This window comes from Tachypleus tridentatus, chromosome 2 (assembly GCF_004210375.1).
Source record: "Tachypleus tridentatus isolate NWPU-2018 chromosome 2, ASM421037v1, whole genome shotgun sequence".
Taxonomy (NCBI): domain Eukaryota; kingdom Metazoa; phylum Arthropoda; class Merostomata; order Xiphosura; family Limulidae; genus Tachypleus; species Tachypleus tridentatus.
In genome coordinates this window covers 114,007,982-114,027,169 of record NC_134826.1, presented here as the reverse complement: position 1 = coordinate 114,027,169, position 19,188 = coordinate 114,007,982, and the positions used below count along the sequence as shown (strand labels likewise).

At 35.1% G+C, this 19,188-nt stretch overlaps 2 protein-coding genes across 3 annotated transcripts in view; one reads left to right on the top strand and one right to left on the bottom strand.

Moving 5' to 3' along the window:
- The first annotated feature begins 1,384 nt into the window (after positions 1–1,384).
- LOC143244876 (beta-galactosidase-like) lies at positions 1,385–17,461 on the top strand. 2 transcript variants are annotated; one of them, XR_013025369.1, is made up of 3 exons: positions 1,385–3,194; positions 4,149–4,745; positions 15,682–17,461. XR_013025369.1 is itself a non-coding variant. In XM_076490317.1 (2 exons), exons 1-2 carry the CDS (start codon positions 1,686–1,688, stop codon positions 4,683–4,685), a joined length of 2,046 nt encoding a protein of 681 aa, XP_076346432.1. In that variant the 5' UTR covers positions 1,385–1,685; the 3' UTR covers positions 4,686–4,871. The 2 variants fall into 2 exon arrangements, 1 of the variants encoding a protein (XP_076346432.1); XM_076490317.1 differs by lacking the exon at positions 15,682–17,461 and having other exon boundaries at positions 4,149–4,871.
- Positions 4,357–19,188, bottom strand: part of LOC143244877 (leucine-rich repeat-containing protein 40-like) — a 129,921-nt gene continuing 115,089 nt past the window's right edge. The window contains exon 15 of the mRNA XM_076490320.1: positions 4,357–4,491. The gene's annotated coding sequence lies outside the window, so the exon portion shown is untranslated. The remainder of the gene's footprint in view (positions 4,492–19,188) is intronic.

Below are 19,188 nucleotides of genomic sequence, written 5' to 3'. Positions count from 1 at the left end.
TAGACGTCGCAGTGGTGGTCCTATCTCGAAGGTGACGTAACCGGATGTTGCAATCTTGTGCGGGCGTGGTCACACGAGGTCTGCCAGATCGTGGACGGTCACGAGTTGATCCATTTGTTGGTGACGATTCCATAGCCTTGTGATGGTGCTTGGGTGGACATTCACAGCTCTGGCAACATCTGATCGAGATTCGCCTGCTTCCGAGCGACCAATGGCGTATGTTGCGTTGTGCTTCAGTCAGTCTTGGCGTCACTGTATTGCGTGTCGGTGGCTTAACACTGAGCTATGGAAACTGAGAACCCGTCACTTTTATAGGGATTTTGTACATGTTGCACTTGCAGAACATGCAGATCTCTCAAACAAATTTATTGGACACGAATGCGTTTTGGCGAAAAATCCGATGTTTTCCTCCGTTTTCAAAGTGCACAAACTTTTATTGTCATTTTGGTCTGACAATCAGTGCCTTAACACGTGTAACATCACATACTCTGAGCTTGTAACGTTATTACATATATTTCTCTTTAAAATAACAAAAATACCCCTTTTGCGTTTCTTGTTTTGAAGAGTATATTTCTATAAGTTTTCTGTTGCGTGTTATAAGTACAGGTAGATACAGAAATGAAGAAACGTAGTTAAAAATAAAACGAAAATTAGACTGCATGATTGTCAGTAAAGCCATAAAAGCGATGGTTTCATGTTTTGTATTGTAACAAGAGAGATAGAAAAAACAATTCGTCTATTCATTTGGGTTCTGAAGTAAATTACCAACATTTGTGGACTTTTAACATAAAAGGGAGTGATTTAAAGCTCTGGACGCGATTGTGTTAACCCACGAGGTAATGTAAATAAACTTTTCACTGATTCTATTATGATAAAAGAGTAGAGAATAAGTATTCTGTCTTGTTAATTTAGTTCTGAAGTAACTGATCCAGTCTCTGTAGACGCTTGACAAAAATAGTTAAATATTTTTAACGTATTCATGTTGTTAAATAATAGCTAAATCGTGTGTTTATCATGAAATCTGACGGTCGCGTGTTCGCATCCCCGTCGCACCAAACATGCTCGCCCTTTCAACCGTGGGGCGTTATAATGTAACAGTCAATCCCATTATTCGTTGGTAAAAGAGTAGCCCAATATTTGGCGGTGGGTGGTGATGACTAGCTTACATGCTAAATCAGGGACGGCCAGCACAGATAGCCCTCGAGTAGCTTTGCGCGAAATTCCAAAACAAACAAACAATTATCATTAAATATAAAGTAAAAATCATGAATACCTTTATAATTTTAATTGACGCATTTGATGACTAAATGTAAACAGTATATATTTATGGTCTAATAACAGTTGCTATGGTAACACCACAATCACCATATGATACTTGGAATTTGTTTAGTGGTATCTGCAGTTGCTGCATACACCCTTTAAAATTATATTGTATTATGATTTAAAAGTCAAAGAAACCAATAACGTTCACTTTAATGTTTGACGAAGAATGGATCTTAGAATATAATTGTATTACTAATTTAAGCGTAGATTATTAACATTAATAAATTACAAGTGTTGATTATATTTGTAGCTGTAACTAGTTCTAATTGAAGTCAGTGAATATATTTCATTTTGATTAAGGGAGTGATTTCGATAAGGTTCTGTGTTAGTAGCAGTATTACAATTAACAACAAACAGCAGCAATGATGATTCACATACTGCCGTTAAGGTTACATAAGATTGTTTTCATAATGATAGGCCTAACTTTGGTAAAGTTAATTTTATTATGTTTCGGCCTTCTAACGGCAGTAAAAGCTACAACATTAAGGGCGTTTACTGTAGATAATCAACGAAACGTTTTTCTAAAAGATGGGCAACCATTCAGATATATATCAGGATCTTTGCATTACTTCAGAGTGCCTAATATGTACTGGAAGGATAGAATGATAAAAATGAAAGCTGCAGGATTAAATTCCCTTCAAACATATGTAGAATGGAGTAGCCATGAACCAGAGCCAGGGATGTACAACTTCTCTGGTGATTTAGATTTAGTCAAATTTCTCAAAACAGCTCAAGAAGTAGGATTATTAGTGATATTTCGGCCTGGCCCTTACATATGTGCTGAAAGAGACATGGGAGGGTTGCCGTACTGGCTGATGCGAGAAAAGATGGATATAAAGTTAAGAACAAATGACCCAACATACATGAAATTTGTAAAAAAATGGTTTAGTATTTTGCTTCCAATAATAAATCCATTTCTGTATAAAAATGGAGGCCCAATCATAACAGTTCAGGTAGAAAATGAGTATGGACAAGTAGGTATATGTGATTTTGAATACATGAATTCTTTAAGAGATGTTTTATATGATTTCTTGGGAACAGATGTAATTCTGTTTAAAACTGATATACCCCAGGTGGGGGCTTATAAATGTGACAATATAGATGGAGTTCTTGTTACAGCAGATTTTGGTTCTGGCACTAATGTAAAAAAAGCTTTTGAAACTATAAGGTTATTTAGAAAGTCTGGTCCCTTAGTAGTGACTGAATATTATTCTGGTTGGATCGATCACTGGGGAGAACCACAAACAAATGTGAGTACTCAAATGATATGTGACTCTCTAGATAATATTCTGTCTGCAAATGCTTCTGTAAATTTTTATATGTTTCATGGAGGAACAAATTTTGGTTTTAAAAATGGTGCCAACATGAAGTATGCACCACAGCCAACAAGTTATGATTACACAGCACCCATTTCTGAAGCAGGAGATCCAACACCTCGATACACAAGTATTACAAAAATTATCAGTAAATACGTTCCACTACCAGGACCATCACCAAAACCAGCCCCAAAGCTGTCCATTGGCCCTCTTACTTTGAACTGGATATCTTCTCTTTTTGACAGTATACCATATCTAAAAGCCCCAGATGTTGTGTACTCAAAGTATCCTAAAACATTTGAAGAACTAAGTCAAGCTTCTGGCTTTATGGTTTACTTAACAGTTATAAGATTTATTACTACTGATCTAGTAGTTCTCAGTGTTCCTGGTTTACACGATCGAGGTTATATCTTTGTTGAGAACAAATTTATAGGAGTATTAAGCCGGTCACAAAAAATATACAGTCTTCCTCTTCAAATTAAACAAAACCAACTATTAACAATTTTGGTAGAAAACCAAGGTAGAATTAATTCTGGAAATATTCGAGATCCTAAGGTAAGCATTAAATAAGGTACATGTAAACAGAAAATAGGGTCATTCCATGTCAACTCACCCAAAAAAGAACTTTTCCCAGTTCATGTCAGAGATTTTCTTGAAAAATTTCAAGCAAAAACTTCATTTTGATTTATTCAGGCATGCAAAATCCTAAAGCTGTACTGCATGGTGGAATAAATCAAAATGAAGTTTATGCTTAAATTGTTTCAAGGAAATCTATGACATGAACTGGGAAGCCATAGGTGAGTTGGCGTGGAATGATCTAATACTGAAATCAGTTATGGGATATCATAGAAGTGTACTCTTTGAAATATTATGTCTTCAAAAATTAAAAACTGTTGGAAAACAGATTTTTATACACAAATTTGTTTTATATTTTACTCATTAATGCATAAGTTTATGACATGATGATTTTTAATAGATGGATGTATACTAATTTGTCAAAATAGTAGAATTTAAGACTAATATTTTTGTAAAAAAGTAATATGATAAGAACATTTTTTGATAATTTAATGTCTTGTTTAAGTTATATCAGTGTTAAATCTTAACATAAAACAATCATTTTATCTTTTTAAATATTCTAACAAATTTGTTGTAAACATTTATTAGTAAAGATAAAACACCTGTAACCTATTTCAAAATAAAAAAAAAATATTTCAATTTGCTTGCTTTGTCAAGAGGTAACTTAATCAAGTAAAATGCCCAAATCTAGAACTCTATTAGAGTTTTCAGTGAAGGAAGATGAATTGATTCAATACACTGGAAAAACTGACTTTACCATGAAATTCAAAATTAAAGAAATATTGTATAAAAGTCTTTGATTTCTTTTGTTTCTTTTATTACTAAATAATAACACTAGCTTTGTTATTTACTGAATATAATAGTATTTATAAAAAAATATTGGACATAGTTTTAATGAAAATTAAAATTCAGCTATTTTATAAATTTTTTCAGGGTCTTGTTTCTAATGTGACATTGGGATCTACAGTTTTGACCAATTGGTTAATCCAGCCCCTACCTCTCAACAATACTGATGCCATACACAGTCTTCACCTTTCTGAATCATATGACCAGAAGAATGCTTTGAGCTATTCAGCATCTTGGCCTCAAGTTCCAGGTTTTTTCTCTGTCAATTTTACTCTTCCTAAGTCAGTGAAAGCAGTGGACACTTTCTTAGATCCAACTGGATGGCATAAGGGAGTAGCATTTCTAAATGGATTTAACCTTGGTAGATACTGGCCTGTGATGGGCCCTCAAGTTACACTTTATGTTCCAGGCTCTCTTCTCCAGCTCTACCCTAATAATAATACATTGACCATGTTAGAACTAGAACATGCCCCTTGTTTTTCTTGTGATAGTATGTACAAATGCTCACTTTCATCCTTACCGAGCTGCAGCATTAAATTTGTTAAAATTCCTATTTTAAATGGACCAACCCCATACTTATTATGGAATGAAAAACTATATAAAGGACAATATGAATATCACTAATATATTGTAAAGAATTAAGAAATGTAATTGAAATCAAATGTGGACACTAGTTAACAAAAGGTATGTTGTGTGTTATATACTAAAATAATAATGTTTTTTTCACATTTCAGTGAAATAATGTTTTTAAACAATGATACACTTTTATTGATTTTATTCAGGCTTTTATGCAAATATTAAATAAATACATATGTAAGTATAAATGTTGATTTTATTTTAAATTTAATAACATTTTTCTTAATTCCTACCATTGGACAAAATTCAAACAAGCTGTAATTGTTTAACACCATAATACTACCCAAATAACTCTTCATAGTTAGGTTGACACAGTGATATCCAAAGACTTTTTCAAGTTTCTATCAAATCAAGGTGTGTTTACTGAAGCATAAAACATATAAAATGATTCTTCATATCACATGGTGTTTTCCATTGTTTTTCACCCATTTTTAATGTTCAAGACATCACTAATGGTAAGGCTTTGCATTTATACAGGTCTATACATTAAGAGTATCTCATGGGTTTGTTTAAGTCGTCTAATATCATGGAGCTCTCTCTACACAGTAATGCATTGGTTTGCAGTCATGACATTTCACTCCATTGTAAGTTATTCTGTTTAATCCCTAGAGTATAATTCCAATTTATGGTACATTTCAAAGTTTCATAGGCTTAAGATGTATTAGATGGTCAGCCTAATATACTACACTAGCATGTTCCATGATCTTCTCATTTATCAGCATGTTATCTGCACTGGACTTTCTTATGAACAAATGAGTTGAAATGCCCCAAAACACTTATACTAATGATGATTCATTCAAAATAATTCTCTCTAGAACAAATGTAACACAATCTTTATCTAGTAATATAATACTATATCTTAGCTTTTCTCACAGGATAGCTTTACCCAACTTGTACTGCTCTCTAAATACACAAATGTTTGATCCCTATCAGCCTTGTTATTCTCACCCTACTCTCTTGTGTTTTAACATGAGGCAGCTGCCTGAGAGTATGCAACAGCCCTCTTATGATAGAAGCATGACACAATTCCCAGTAAGGCTGACTCCCTTTAAGCAGTTTATCCCCAAATCACTTCCCAATTGGCACTTGTATTCTGCAATTTTTGTTAGCAAATGTTAGCTTTGCATGTTTTTTATTCTAATATGTCATTATTTGGAGCTCCTTTATAGATTTTTCCACTTCCACTCATAGTTGCCATTAATTCTGAGTTTCATGGTACAACAACTGACACCACTGTACCTACTTTATTTAACTTTCTTTCAACTAAGTGGTTTCAGATCAATAATGTGTAGTAAAATATGTGATGGCCTTGGTTTCCAGTGAGTTGACTACCTTTATGCAGAATCCTGATTTACTTGAGGAAGAAGATGATGATTTTGACAACATATTTTCTCTTCCTTCTTATTCCACACAGTCACATTTAGTTCCAGTGGAACCACCTTGGTCTCCTTTTCCTTTCCTGAAAATAATAAATAAGGTATGTTTTGTCTTTGCCATCCATTTCTTTTGACTACTCCCCTTCCTTGTTAAATGAGACACTTTTAAGCTAGTATCTTGTTCTTTCCTCTTTCCTGGATATTGGGGTTTATGTCTATAGATTTTTGGGCCAGTTATATATGGTAGTATGCCTTGACCTCACAAAATGTGGAACCAATACTCTAACTTACCATAAATTTCTGTTTCTGTTTTTGGACTCCCAGCAGTTGGATTTTTTTCTACCTCTGTGGGGTTTGGGTCCCAATATTTTGGTAACATATTCCCAATGTCTATTTTCTCTTATAAATCCTATGTTATTCTCCCATCTTCATTCCTTTTCCTTAATTCACTTTCTATATGAAGCTCTTTGTCGTTCCCATGAGGAGTTTTCAACAGAAACTCGTGCCCTGCTTTTCTCAATGTTGGCACATTTACCCTCTTAACCCTTTTCCTTTCATGAAGGTTCCTTTGTTATTGGGATTTCTTGGGTCAGGATGCTGTTCTGTCCTGTGTATGTTTACTTTTAACCTCGTTATAGGACTTGCATGAGATGTTTTTGAGGATCTTCCTGACTCATTGGAAACCAGAGTTAAGTCTACACATTTGCAAATCTCCCTTTCCTCATTTGTTTCCCATTTGTCTCAACCTTCTCTTGAACTTATCCCCTTCCTTTCTTTTCTCATATCACTTTCTACTACATGGGTCTCCATGATTAACTATTGGTTCTTTAGGAGCTTCTGGTTTGAATAATTTCCTCCTTCTCCTCTTATCCAACTGTGTGAGAGGTTCATGGATGTGGGCATTTTTGAAGACTCTCATTCCTCTCAGTCGAGTCAATGTGTGATCTGTTCGTTGGGCTTTATAAAATCACTGGAACTTCATTTTGGATCCCTTGAATGTCCCTATTCATCTCCCTTCTTCCTGCTGTGTATACTTTGTTGGTGTTTGAACAGAGACAACACTATGATGGATGCTCCTCTTTCACCACCCACCTGAATTTCAGTCTTCACACATCTTAGTCCCCAATTCCACATTGTTTAGCTATAACCATTGATGTCCTCAGTCAAGATTGGGGGGGGGGACATAATCTCTATGCCTATCCACCCATCCATTTCCTTCCTCGTGTTCTCTCAATCATTTAAGCTATTCCATGTTACATCCTCTTCATGGCACAACTTTGGCCAGGGAAGCCATGATTTGCATTTGTGCACCAGTTTCTATTGACTCCTCTTCTTTCTTTTTACAAACTATTTTCCAGTAACCTCAAGTGGGCATGCTACATTCTTCCCTTTCAATATTCCATGTTCACATAAGGCTTTTGTCCAGTTTCTTGCCAGATGAGCCAGACTTTCCCCATGGATTACTTCCCTGGTTTCCCATAGTGTTTGCTCTTCCTCCAGGCTAGTTTACTAGTATGAGTGGTACATCTACCACCATGAATCTTCTCATCATGGTTTTTCTCTGTTTACTCCTACTCTCTCATACCTGTTTTTCTGACATAGGGCTTTTGATATGCATAATTGCCAACTATTGCATGACCTTGTTAACTACTTTCCATTTCACATGATTTTGTCTCATCTTCATTCTCCAGTTCTTACTTTATTATTTTGTTCCTTTTGCCTTCACCACCCTCCCTAATTGGAACCTCAGTGTCTTCCTCCCTGCCTTCACTTTTCCTTTTTTCAAGCCCATGCAATCTTGTTCCTTATATAATCTCTCTTTAAGTCATAAAAGACTTTTTACTTCCTTCTTTTGGCATGTGGATTGTGACATTCAGATTTGTTTACTTACGATGTCTTGCACACATTATATCCCAGGGCCTATCTTCCACCTGAACCAGCCTTTCATGCCCAAAATATCAACCATACATGAGAATGATTTTGCCTTCACTCCCATTTCCTGTATATATCAATGTTCCAATCCTGATCTCTTCTTATGTCCTGTCCAGGCTCCCTTTGCCATTTGTTCATTTATTGGAACCCTTTCCTTTCTTATAATATTTCTTTTGTTACTATTACAGGTGTGGTTTGCCAATTTATTCTTCCCTTCTCCTAATAATTGTTTTCTATTTCAAGTCTTTTCCCATCAAATTTATCACCTTAATGTGCTCCTAGATGCCTGATTCTGTCATCCATTAGAGGGTATAGTTTTTGCTGGTATGTGGATCACTCCACATAAATTTATTCACATAATCTTCACATTTTAATCATTTCCTGTTCTACAGGTTATTGTTTACCTCCCATTGCTATCTCGAGTTTCACAGTTTCTACATGAGTGGATAGGTGATCTTTTTTTTACTTTTATTCTTTACAGGGTTCTTTCTTGAATATCAGGATCCCATATAGTGATGAGTGTTGCTTGATGAGGTACATTTATTCTTAAACCCACACTGTACAATAATTCAGGACAATAATGCCCATTCTCGAGATAGAATAAGATGTTATGCATGGTCACTTTTAGGTTTTTCTTCATAAATACGTTTGCCCCAGGTCATACACTTATGGACTAACATGAGAACAACTGAAGGAGATTGTTGTCCATCCCTGCCACTTCTTTGTTTGGCTGAATCAGGAATGATATATTTTTCAAAATAAGATTTCAAGGTCTCTGATTCTGATTCTGCACTGTTTCTGATGCTGCAATTCTTTGGACTCTCTAACACATCCCTCTTCTTTCAGTTGAGTACAGGAGCCCTTAAAACTTACCACCTACTAGCTGTTTTATGTGGTGGACCATGGAGGCTTCCTCCTGAGTGTGCTTAATTCTACTCATTTGAGAGTAGGGTAGCAGTATCTTGTTTGTGTATAGACACTCTTTCTACAGTGGATCTGATGCACTATTCCCAATACTACCTGGTTATGGACTGGGCAATTTCTGCCACAGTGCAGTTCACCTCTCCAGCTGGGCACCCTCTTTCCTACTATCATCTGGATGTCATTTCCTGGGGAACTAGTGTTGGTTGGAACTGAACCAGCCACATAATTCCTCACATGTGAGTTGCCCAGGTACCCTCCTCCTACCAGACTGGATAATTAATTCACAATGCTATCTGGTTCTTGTCAAGAGTTGAACCACTACATTGCTATCAACTTTCCTACTATCATCCAGATGTCAGATTTCTGGTGGTAGTTGTGTTGAGCATGCACATGATGATGCATGTCCTTGGAATGGATAATTTTCATTCCTTCCAATTGCTATATCTATGTTTGAGTGGTAGAGAACCCCCTTCCTGCCATTGGCCAGATATTTTTATAACAGTTCTGTTGGTGTTGAGTGAGGTGGAACTCCCCCTTATGTTCTTTTATACCCTAGCCAATTTACATCAGAAGTCTTTTTGTTTAATTTACAGGATCCTTCCTATGTTTCCACTCTTGTTGTAATGCATCATTTTCAAGGGAAAAAGAGTATATGTGACTCAGAAATAGTGCACTCTTCCACTTCTGTGTCTCACACACCCACAAGCTTCTTTTGGGTGCTGTCTAAAGGAGGCTTATCTAGATAATGCTTCCATGGTTTCTCTACAAGATCAATGTGGGATGCTAACTATGCTGTGAGATGAAGTAGGATATTGTATTGGAAGTTAACATTTTCCTGCACTGATAATGTATTTCCAATAGATTCTTACCTCTTCTCTTAACTCCTACTCACTTCAGTTTCTTTTCCTTTTCTATTGCTCAATTTTGAAGTTATTGTGAGCCAAGTTGCATAGATTGTCAGCTGTGTTGGGAATTGTTTCACATTCCTATTAATGGAGAGCTGTAACATGCTCATTTGCATTCTGTGACACTACTGCCTAACATGAAAATATATGAGAATAGTTGGGAGTATCAAGGTTAATGGCGAGTGAAAATTTGCACATATAAAGGGCAGAACAAGTTGGAAAAAGCTATTCTGTGAGAAATGGAAGAATCTTTTGGGAGTACATTTTCAGCAGAAGAAAATGTTAATTTGTTATTATTATTCAGTATTTTGCTTTGTATCAAGTACCATATATATAAGTAACAAAATCACAAAATATTGAAAAGAAAAGCAAGACATTTTGGCCTGTGTATTAAAACAACTCAAAAACTAGGAATATCACTTTTATATGCTCATTCCAACTTCACTTATAAAAAATCAAAATACCTGAAAATAGATGCCTTGATGATTGTTTCCTGTTGCAATTGCATATCAAATTATGTATATAGAGTGGAGACAATGTATGATGATGAGAAACCCGCTTGAAGTAAAAATGTATTATCCAAATAGCTGGAATGGGTATTAAAACTTTAATTAAAATAACGTATAGGACTATTTTGACCTTCCTAGCAAGGTTAACAAAGAGAGTTTGCAAATTTTACATAGTAAAATAAAATCTATTTTAATTCAGAGAAAACTACCTAAAGTTAATGACAGAAAACCCAAGTCTCCCACAACTTCTGGAAATCCTCATGAAAATGATTGAAAAATTTCTGGAGATATAAAGTTGAATATACTATTCCTTTAAGGCCTTGATATGTTTGCCAATACAATATCAAATAGAATGATGGGAAGCCTTCGAGAGATACGAAGTCAAATATACTGTCCCCTTGAAACCCTGATGTGTTTGTAAACGTGGAATCAAAAGGACCAATTATGAATGATGTTATGCATAAACAACTAAGAATGTGCTGAACAAGTTTGGTTAGCTGGTAGAAACAAACTGTTTGTTTGTTTTATTAAATTTCGTGCAAGGCTACATGAGAGTTTTCTGCTCTAGCCATCCCTAATTTAGCAGTGTTAGTCAAGAAGAAAGACAGCTAGTCATTTCCACCCACTGCCAAGTCTTGGGCTACTCCTTTACCAGCAAATAATGGGATTGACCATCATATTAAAAGCCCCACAGCTGAAAGGGAGGAGAGCAGGTTTGGTGTCACTCAAAAATTGCAAGTCAAATGCCTTAACCATCTGCACATGCCAGGCCTGGTAGTTCAATCATCTATCTAAAAAATATACAAGGTTATCATAATAGCAATAGTTTCAGTGCTTTAAACTGTTGAGTTTCAAAGACAGTCTTTCTAAAACCAGTATCATGAACTTGAGCTACCTGTAATAAATACAAACTTGCTAAAGAGTATCATATTGTTCTATGACAAAATATTTATCTTTTATACCTCCTCAGTGTGAATGCCTGTACATGGTAAGGGAATCTTCCAGAAAAGGTTCTATATTCTCAGTTTAACTCTTCTGAGATTTGAATATCTATCCATGTGTCTGCTGTGCATGGTGACCCATGAAAATAAAGATCTAGAGACATTGTGGTTGAAACATTAAAGCCAGAACACACAAAACTCCTGTTAAAGTCCAGGACTTTTGGGTTTTCCCTGTTCATGTTACTCCCAATACTATCCTAAATACATTCTGAAAATTTATTCTGAGAGAGATCTTCTTAACAACTCTGAGTTGGATATTCTCGCAAGTTTCTCTAATCGAGAAGTTTTGGCCACTCACAAAGATGGAATATTTTGGCCTACCTGCCTTCTAATTTTGATGCTTACTTTTCCATATTTTCCTACAGTTGTGAAAGTGGGTTACTTAATATTGAAAGATTCAGCCCTATATCTCTAACCCTTTGGTGTTTTCAGTACCAGTGGTTTGGTTATTCTAACACCAAATGCTATGGTTTTTTGTGCTGCACCCACTGTTGTAGCAAAGACCACTAGGTAATTTTATGTGACAATGAGCCTCACTTTATCAATTGTGATGTCTCCCATTCTTGTCCCACATGGATGGAGTAAAAAGAGGTACAGCTCTTTAAGATTGCTAACAACATATCCTATACTGAAGCTTGGAAACTTGTCTTCCACACCATAAAAAGATATATGTCACCATTCCCTGCTCCTCTAATTTGATTAGTGTGCAGACCAACCTTTCTGTACCTCTTAATGAGTCTCTTGCCCTATATGACCAGTCAACATCAACTCCTGTCTCTGTTTCTAGTGGCTGCTTGGATCTCTCTCCATCAGGCATAAGATGCAAAACTGTTATACAGTCACTAGACTAACCATCTTTTTTTAGACCTCAGGCAGAATCCAATGAGGTTCACAGACCCGTGTCTTCTAAAGGGAAGTGACATGGTCACAAACCAAAGGGCTCTCTGCCCTCATCACCTACTAAGTAAAAATGGCTACACTGATACAGTGGAACTGTCAAGGCTTATGTTCCATCTTGGACCACATAAAGACGCTGATTGATTCATACCATCCATTATGTCTCTCCTTAAAGAAACCTTTTTTACATCCTGTTAATGTTATCACCCTTGACAGTTTTCCAGCTACAGGACAGACAGGTTATGTGATGGTCTAGTCTTTAATGGTGTGGCATTACTGGTTGCCTAGCACATGCCCTCCACATCTGTGGCACTAGCCACTCCACTTGAGACTATGGCACTTTGTTTCTGTTTGGGTCATACCACTAACATTTTTTCCATCTACCTCTCTCCATTAGAGACAATCAGTCAGACTTTGATGTTCTTTTAGATCAGTTGCCATCTTCCATTCTCCTCGGGGCATTGCAATTATTGATGGGAGGGGTCATTATGTCGAGTGTGTGCTCTCAGATCATAACCTCTCTCTGTTCATTGATGGTTCTTTTACTTACTTTCATGCACTGTTACTGCAATAGATCTATCTGCTCAATCTCTCTCTATTCTCATTTTCTTGAAGTGTGGAGAGTGTTCCATGTGGCAGTGATAATTTTCCCATCATTTTGCAACAAACTAGCTGTGGTAGAGCCATCCAACCCACATCCCATGGTGGAAGTTGGACAAAGCCAACTGGTCCTCTTTTACCACTCTAAACAATATTAAGATCATGCTATCACTCTTCAGCTTTGTCTTTTAGAACTTGATCTTGCCACTATCTGTCTCCCATCTATTAATGGCTGCATGGGAGAATTGACTGACTGTATAGTATAGGCAAAGGCTTATTCTATTCCTGTGATGTTTTCCATGATATCTTCATTCATGGTAGAATTTTGCCTGCCAAGAGGCATGAAAGGCTCAAAAACAAGACTGGGACTCAATGTGGTGGTATCTTTCTCTTTCTAACCTCATTGTTTATCACTTGCCTATACTCCGTATATTTCCAGCTTTTTTGCCATCTTCCCAGCCATCTTGGCCATCAAGATTTGGGCTGAGAGATAGCCACCTTTCTTTTGAGGGGGGGGTTCACTCTGACTAAAATTGCCCATTCACCATGATGGAAAAGCATATCACTCTTCATCAGTCTGACAGTACATCAGTTGCACCCAACACTTATTCATTATAAGATGCTGTGCCATTTATATCCTGCCTCTTTTTCTATTCTTCTGGTTCTTTTGAATTGGATTTGGCAGAAGGATGTCTTTCCTGATGCTTGGCACCATGCTATTATACTACCCTTTTCTAAGCCTGTGAAAGATTCCAAAATTCCAACAAACTATTGATCTATTGCTTTAATGAGCTGTCTGTATAAAGTCTTAGAGAGGATGCTCAATGCTTGTCTTGTTTAGTTCTTAGAATCATATAACATCCTCTTGCCCATCCATTGTGGGTTCTAAAACAGTGCACTACTGTGGACCACCTAGTTCAACAAGAACATCAATCAAGGAAGCCTTTATCAAAAGAGAACATCTAGTTTCCATTTTCTTTGATTTTGAGAAGGCTTATGACACAACATGGAGGTACAGAATTTTATGTGACCTCTACTCTTGTTTGTCTGATTTTATTCAGAATTTTGTCCTTGACAGGTGATTCAAGGTCCAAGTGGGTTATACACTTTCTCATTCATTCCCACAGGAACTTGTAGGTTGTGTCTTGAGTATCAAACATTTCAGTATTAAGATTGATGCCATCGTTTGTCAGTTGCCTCTGATTGTTGCAAACAGTCTATACATCAACAACTTCCATGTTTCAATTTGGTTGTCAAATATGAGGTTGATCAAGCGGTAATTTCAAACTACTTTCAATCATATTGTGCATTGTACAATTGCATATGCTTTTGAATTTTCTTTTTTTGAAAACCATTTGCATGCACTTTTGCTACCAGTGGGAATTGCATCCTAATCCAGAGCTTTGACTCAGTGACGATGTTCTTCCCATGATGCCAGATGCAAAGTTCTTGAGACTTCTTTTTAATCAGAGCTGCAGCACTGCATAGGGGCATTCTGCACTTTGTGGGTCAAATTTGTGTGCTTAGTGCTATAAATCACTTTCTCCATCTTCAATGTTTATGGCTCTCTCTGCTGTGAGCTGCTAAACTATGTTACTTGCTGCAGCATACCACCTGGAATTGTGTTTTCTGTTCTTAGTTGGATGGTTTCAGTAATACATGGCCAATTACTGCACCTTTTAGTTTTTATGTCAAGGCACACATGACAGACTTGGGTCTGGCACTGGATGACATTTCCAAGTGTAGTGTTTGGCTCGTTTCTCCATGGCACGTTACTATTTCCATGTGTGATTTTTTTCTTTGAGCTGCCCGAGGAAGGCAAATACTTGGAACTGGAGGTGCTATCTGCTCTTTGAAAAACACCTCTCGGGCTCTCCCTTTGCCTGTTTATATGGATACTATTGAGGTCAGGTGACTCCATGGGGTCTGCTGTGGTTTATGGCTTGGTGGTTGTCCACAGACTCCTCTTTACAGTTTCTGTATTTCCTGCCAAGTTATATACTATTACTCTTGTCCTGGATTATGTAGCATCTAACCAGTACTTTGACTATACTGTTTGTACAGACTCTCTTAGCTGTTTACAGGTCTTGGAATCACTTCACGTGATTTTTTACACTGTTCTCCTTGATATTTTTGAACCATCTGGACCAGTTTTCTTTGTCATGTGTTTGTATCCAGTTTTTTTTTTACTGGGCCAAGTCGGCATTCAGAGGACAAGCTTGCCAACACCACAGCTAAGTCAATTTGTTTTGGTGCTGAAGAAGCCTGCTTATTCTATGGATTATGGTCCTGTGATTAAGGATCAGCTTCATGCCAATTGCCAGTGGCCTTAGGGTGAAGAACGTTCCAACAAGCTTTTCCAGATCAAACCTAATATTGCTCTTTGGCCATCACAGCTTTTTAGCCATTGTCTTCTTTTATCTGGTACAGATTAACTAATGTGTGGCCTTTCTGACACTCAAGCCACAATAGCCCACACATTTTACTGTCATTCCATTGTTACAATCATAAGCAGCAGCACCACTTTAGACATCTATATGTTCATGCTTTACCTTTGAATTTGAACAGTGTCATTGGTGACACCAACACTATGTTGACTGTGTTTTTAGTCTTCAACTTCAGAAAGTATAATACTCAAGCGTAAGTTTTAATTTTTTTTGTTTCTTAGGTATATTTATCATTTATTATTATAAAAGTAACTAAAATGTTAAAATTATAAACTTGAATATTAAATTGTGTGAAAAACAATTACATAAAACAAATTAATTTCTCAGCAAAAGAACCATGCATTATATAATTTGTTACTATAAGTTTTACTAAAACTTGATATTCATTAGCAGGTTCCAGAAGTTATTTAGATTAATTTGAAAGCTGTAAGAAGAAAAGAGTATCTCTGGTTTCAACATGAAAATTGTTTTACACCCAGACTGGTCAGAGTTCAAATCAGACTGACTCTATAAATTCACAAATAAATCTTCAGTCACAATAGTTAATTAAGAAACTGTAATGCCTTTGAAAAGCTATCAAATTTCATAAAGCTACCCTTACTAAATTAAAAGTTATAATCTGTGGAGTTTAATGGTGGCTGCAAGGCTGGTAAAAATTTCCAAGCTCATGTGAAGAGGATTAAAATGTTTTACTGTGTATTACTAAATGTAAAGCAAACTTAAAATATTAATTGAATATTATAGCTTAATTTAAGAATGAACAGAATAGCAATTCTGGCATGTGGTTCAGTTATTTTGGTAGCTAATTTAATGAAGTGTGCTGAATAATCACTGGGTATGAAGATGATTTTGGTGTATATTCATTTATTTATAAATATAGCTTTCTACAAACAATTTTTGTTCAACTATACTGAAAAACCACCCTCTTTTTACTATGACTGAATTTTAGGTACTTGTCTGTTTGTATTAGAGTTATGTAGATCAGACATTATATGTACTTGTAAAAGTTATAATTTGGCATTCATCCAAAATAATTAGAAAATGTTTTTTTTGTGAATATATTTTTTTAAGGTCTACAAGCTTCTTTTCTCATGGCACCTTGACTCCAAGTAGCTATTTGTTGTAACTGCTGACATTTTTCATTGGGTCCTAAGCATGAATAAACTGTTAAAGTCATTTAGAAATATAGTGTGGACAAGTACATCACTAAGTGTAGATTAACTGTTTTAGTTCGTTCATTAAGAAATGTGTCATCAATATGATGTTTATAATTTTCAGCAAGAATCCCAATAAAAAATTTTCATTGTCTGATATCATTCAGTCACTTAATCACTATACAAGGTTTTAGATAGGCTGGAACTACGATACATAAAATATTTTTGTCAGAAATCCTATTTTACAGACTCAATATAATATCAAATGCTGAGCTTTCATTAAAACTAGAGATTCTAAAACAAAAACATTTTATCCTTTTGTTGCTGAAAATTTGTTTGTTTTATATTATTTTATGTAGAAACTATACTTTATTGTATTAATTTGGATGTTTCTTGGTCAAAACTTTGACATTTTGGTGCATGACTCACTTTTGAAAGCTCATAGGATTTCCTTATTGTTATATACATAAATAAATGTACACTTGTATTTATTTTTTGGGAGGAAAATCAACATATACATACATATTATATTCAACAGCCATAAAAAAATATTGAACATCTTAATAAAAATATACAAAAACCAATACAGTAATAAAAGCAATCTCTAATATTTAAATAAAAAAACAACTAATATTTTTAATATATTTAAAGTAAACAATTCTGAAAGTAGTTGTTTCAAACATGAATGGAGTTTTCTTATAAGAAAAAATTAAATAGTTACCACCTTTTTTAGTGATTCTCTATACAGTATTCGTTGAGAAATATACAACAGCCAATATGCAACAAATGCAATTTTTTAAATTCAGTGCACAAAAATATTTTCAAGTTACACTTATATCAAGTACTGTATATTCTCTGTTTCTAAATGTACTTCTAAAAAATAAAAATTTAAATCCTGAAGTATTTACACAAAAACCTTCACCAAATCTAACTTTTCAGGAAAATGCCTAACAAAATAAAATGATAATCTTGTTAAGCTTGACATATTTTATGCAGAAACAGTGACAAAAACAACAACTAAACTGCCTTTTTGTTTTGCTGAATTGATTTGAGTGTCCAATTAATAAGACTAGCAATTTACAATTGACAATATACACAAGTTCAAAAATTTTGAAGGTAGAGATTTTCAAGATTCAATTGTTGATGGAGTTTCAGAAAGTTAATAAAACTTCCAATATAATTTAGTAATTAGTAACTGCAACAATTTTGATTATAAAATATATCAAAGTTTCTAGGACTGAAACTATATGATAACTTAATTCCTTAGAACATATGCTGGCAACTTTGCACATAAACAAAATTTTAGTAAAGAGACTAACACTAATTTTGATGATAAAATAACATTCCTATATTAGGGTCTCCCAAATGGAATCTGAATTTGGATGCAGTGTGAATAATTCCCATATTTATGCTAAAAATCCATAATTTGCCTCTCTATGATGGTAAGAAGTGAATGAAGTATTTTTATTACTGATTTTATTGATGATAATATTATTGATATTTTGTCATAAGCAAGCTCACTAATATTTTTAATTTTATTTTTATATAAATATGCCATCTATAAATATAATGATAGACAATTCAACCTTAGATATTCACAAAAAAAAGGTTCCTCTTAGACCACCCTATAGTCCAGTTACCACAAAACAGATTGCCAAACCTAGGTTTTGACATTACAAGGTTTTTTGGATCAGTTGTCATGTTCAAAAATTGAAGTTCAAGTCAATCCTATAGAAAATTTCTTTATCACAAGCATGCAATTTAAGTGATCTGATCTGTCAAGACAAAGATGGTCATTGTGAATAAGCCATGGGTAATTTAAATTTTTTTCTAGTAAAGAAAATAGTAGTTATTTGAGAATTGGCAGTTTTGGAAAATATTTTATTCTGTCTGGAAAATCAATCAGAAATAAAATTGAAAACTACTTTAAAGACTATAAGGATCTTAACTGAAGTAAAGCATTGCACTGGAAAAATGAGACATTTTCTGAGAAAATTGTCACATTCCTGGACAAAGCAGACAAGTTATTTGACATTGGGAACAAAGATATAGTTCAAATAATAAAAAATGACAGGTTCAGATACAGTGAAGATAAGGAAGAAATTATTTTTCTACAATGTTGCAGAGAGGGGGGAAAAAAAGAGCAATGTTGGAATATGACAAAAATTTGAGTAGGTCAAAAACAATAAAAAAAAAGTACTCATAGGTAATATGTTGGAACCCAGTGGAATTGACATTAATAATTTCAATCTTTCTCAGTCAAATATTCAAAGAAAGAAATGAGAAATTATAGAATATGAAGCTGTAGGCAGCAAAGAAGACATGTTAAGTCAAATTGAGGGTGTTAATATTGTCCTTCACATTGGCACAAAGATAGTGAGGGAATTGGAGTTATGGTAGGTGTTGAGATGCCTACAGTTAGTGCTACTACATTCACAGAACCGACTGATTTCCTTCTAGAAATCATCAAAACACCTTCTTTAAGGTCATGAGCAGGCAGTTAGCTTTTACAACATTCTTGAATATTATATCACAGATCAGGTTGTGGCAGTTTGTTGCAACCCCACTTCATCCACCACAGGTCAGTACAATGGAGTTGAAAAATCTTTTACTGTTGTTCATATGTGCCATTATCACATTTATAAGATGCACATTTCCCATTTGATGGAGGCTTTGACAGGGCAAAAGAGTATAGGTTCAAGGAGAAAAATATACCAAGTTTTGAAACCAATTTGGCCTGAAATAT

Excerpts from the sequence above, each read along its gene's own strand:
- LOC143244876 (XM_076490317.1), top strand. The coding sequence starts at position 1,686 with ATGATGATTCACATACTGCCGTTAAGGTTACATAAGATTGTTTTCATA. Across the intron at positions 3,195-4,148 it reads GAAATATTCGAGATCCTAAG|GGTCTTGTTTCTAATGTGAC; the intron begins GTAAGCATTAAA and ends AAATTTTTTCAG.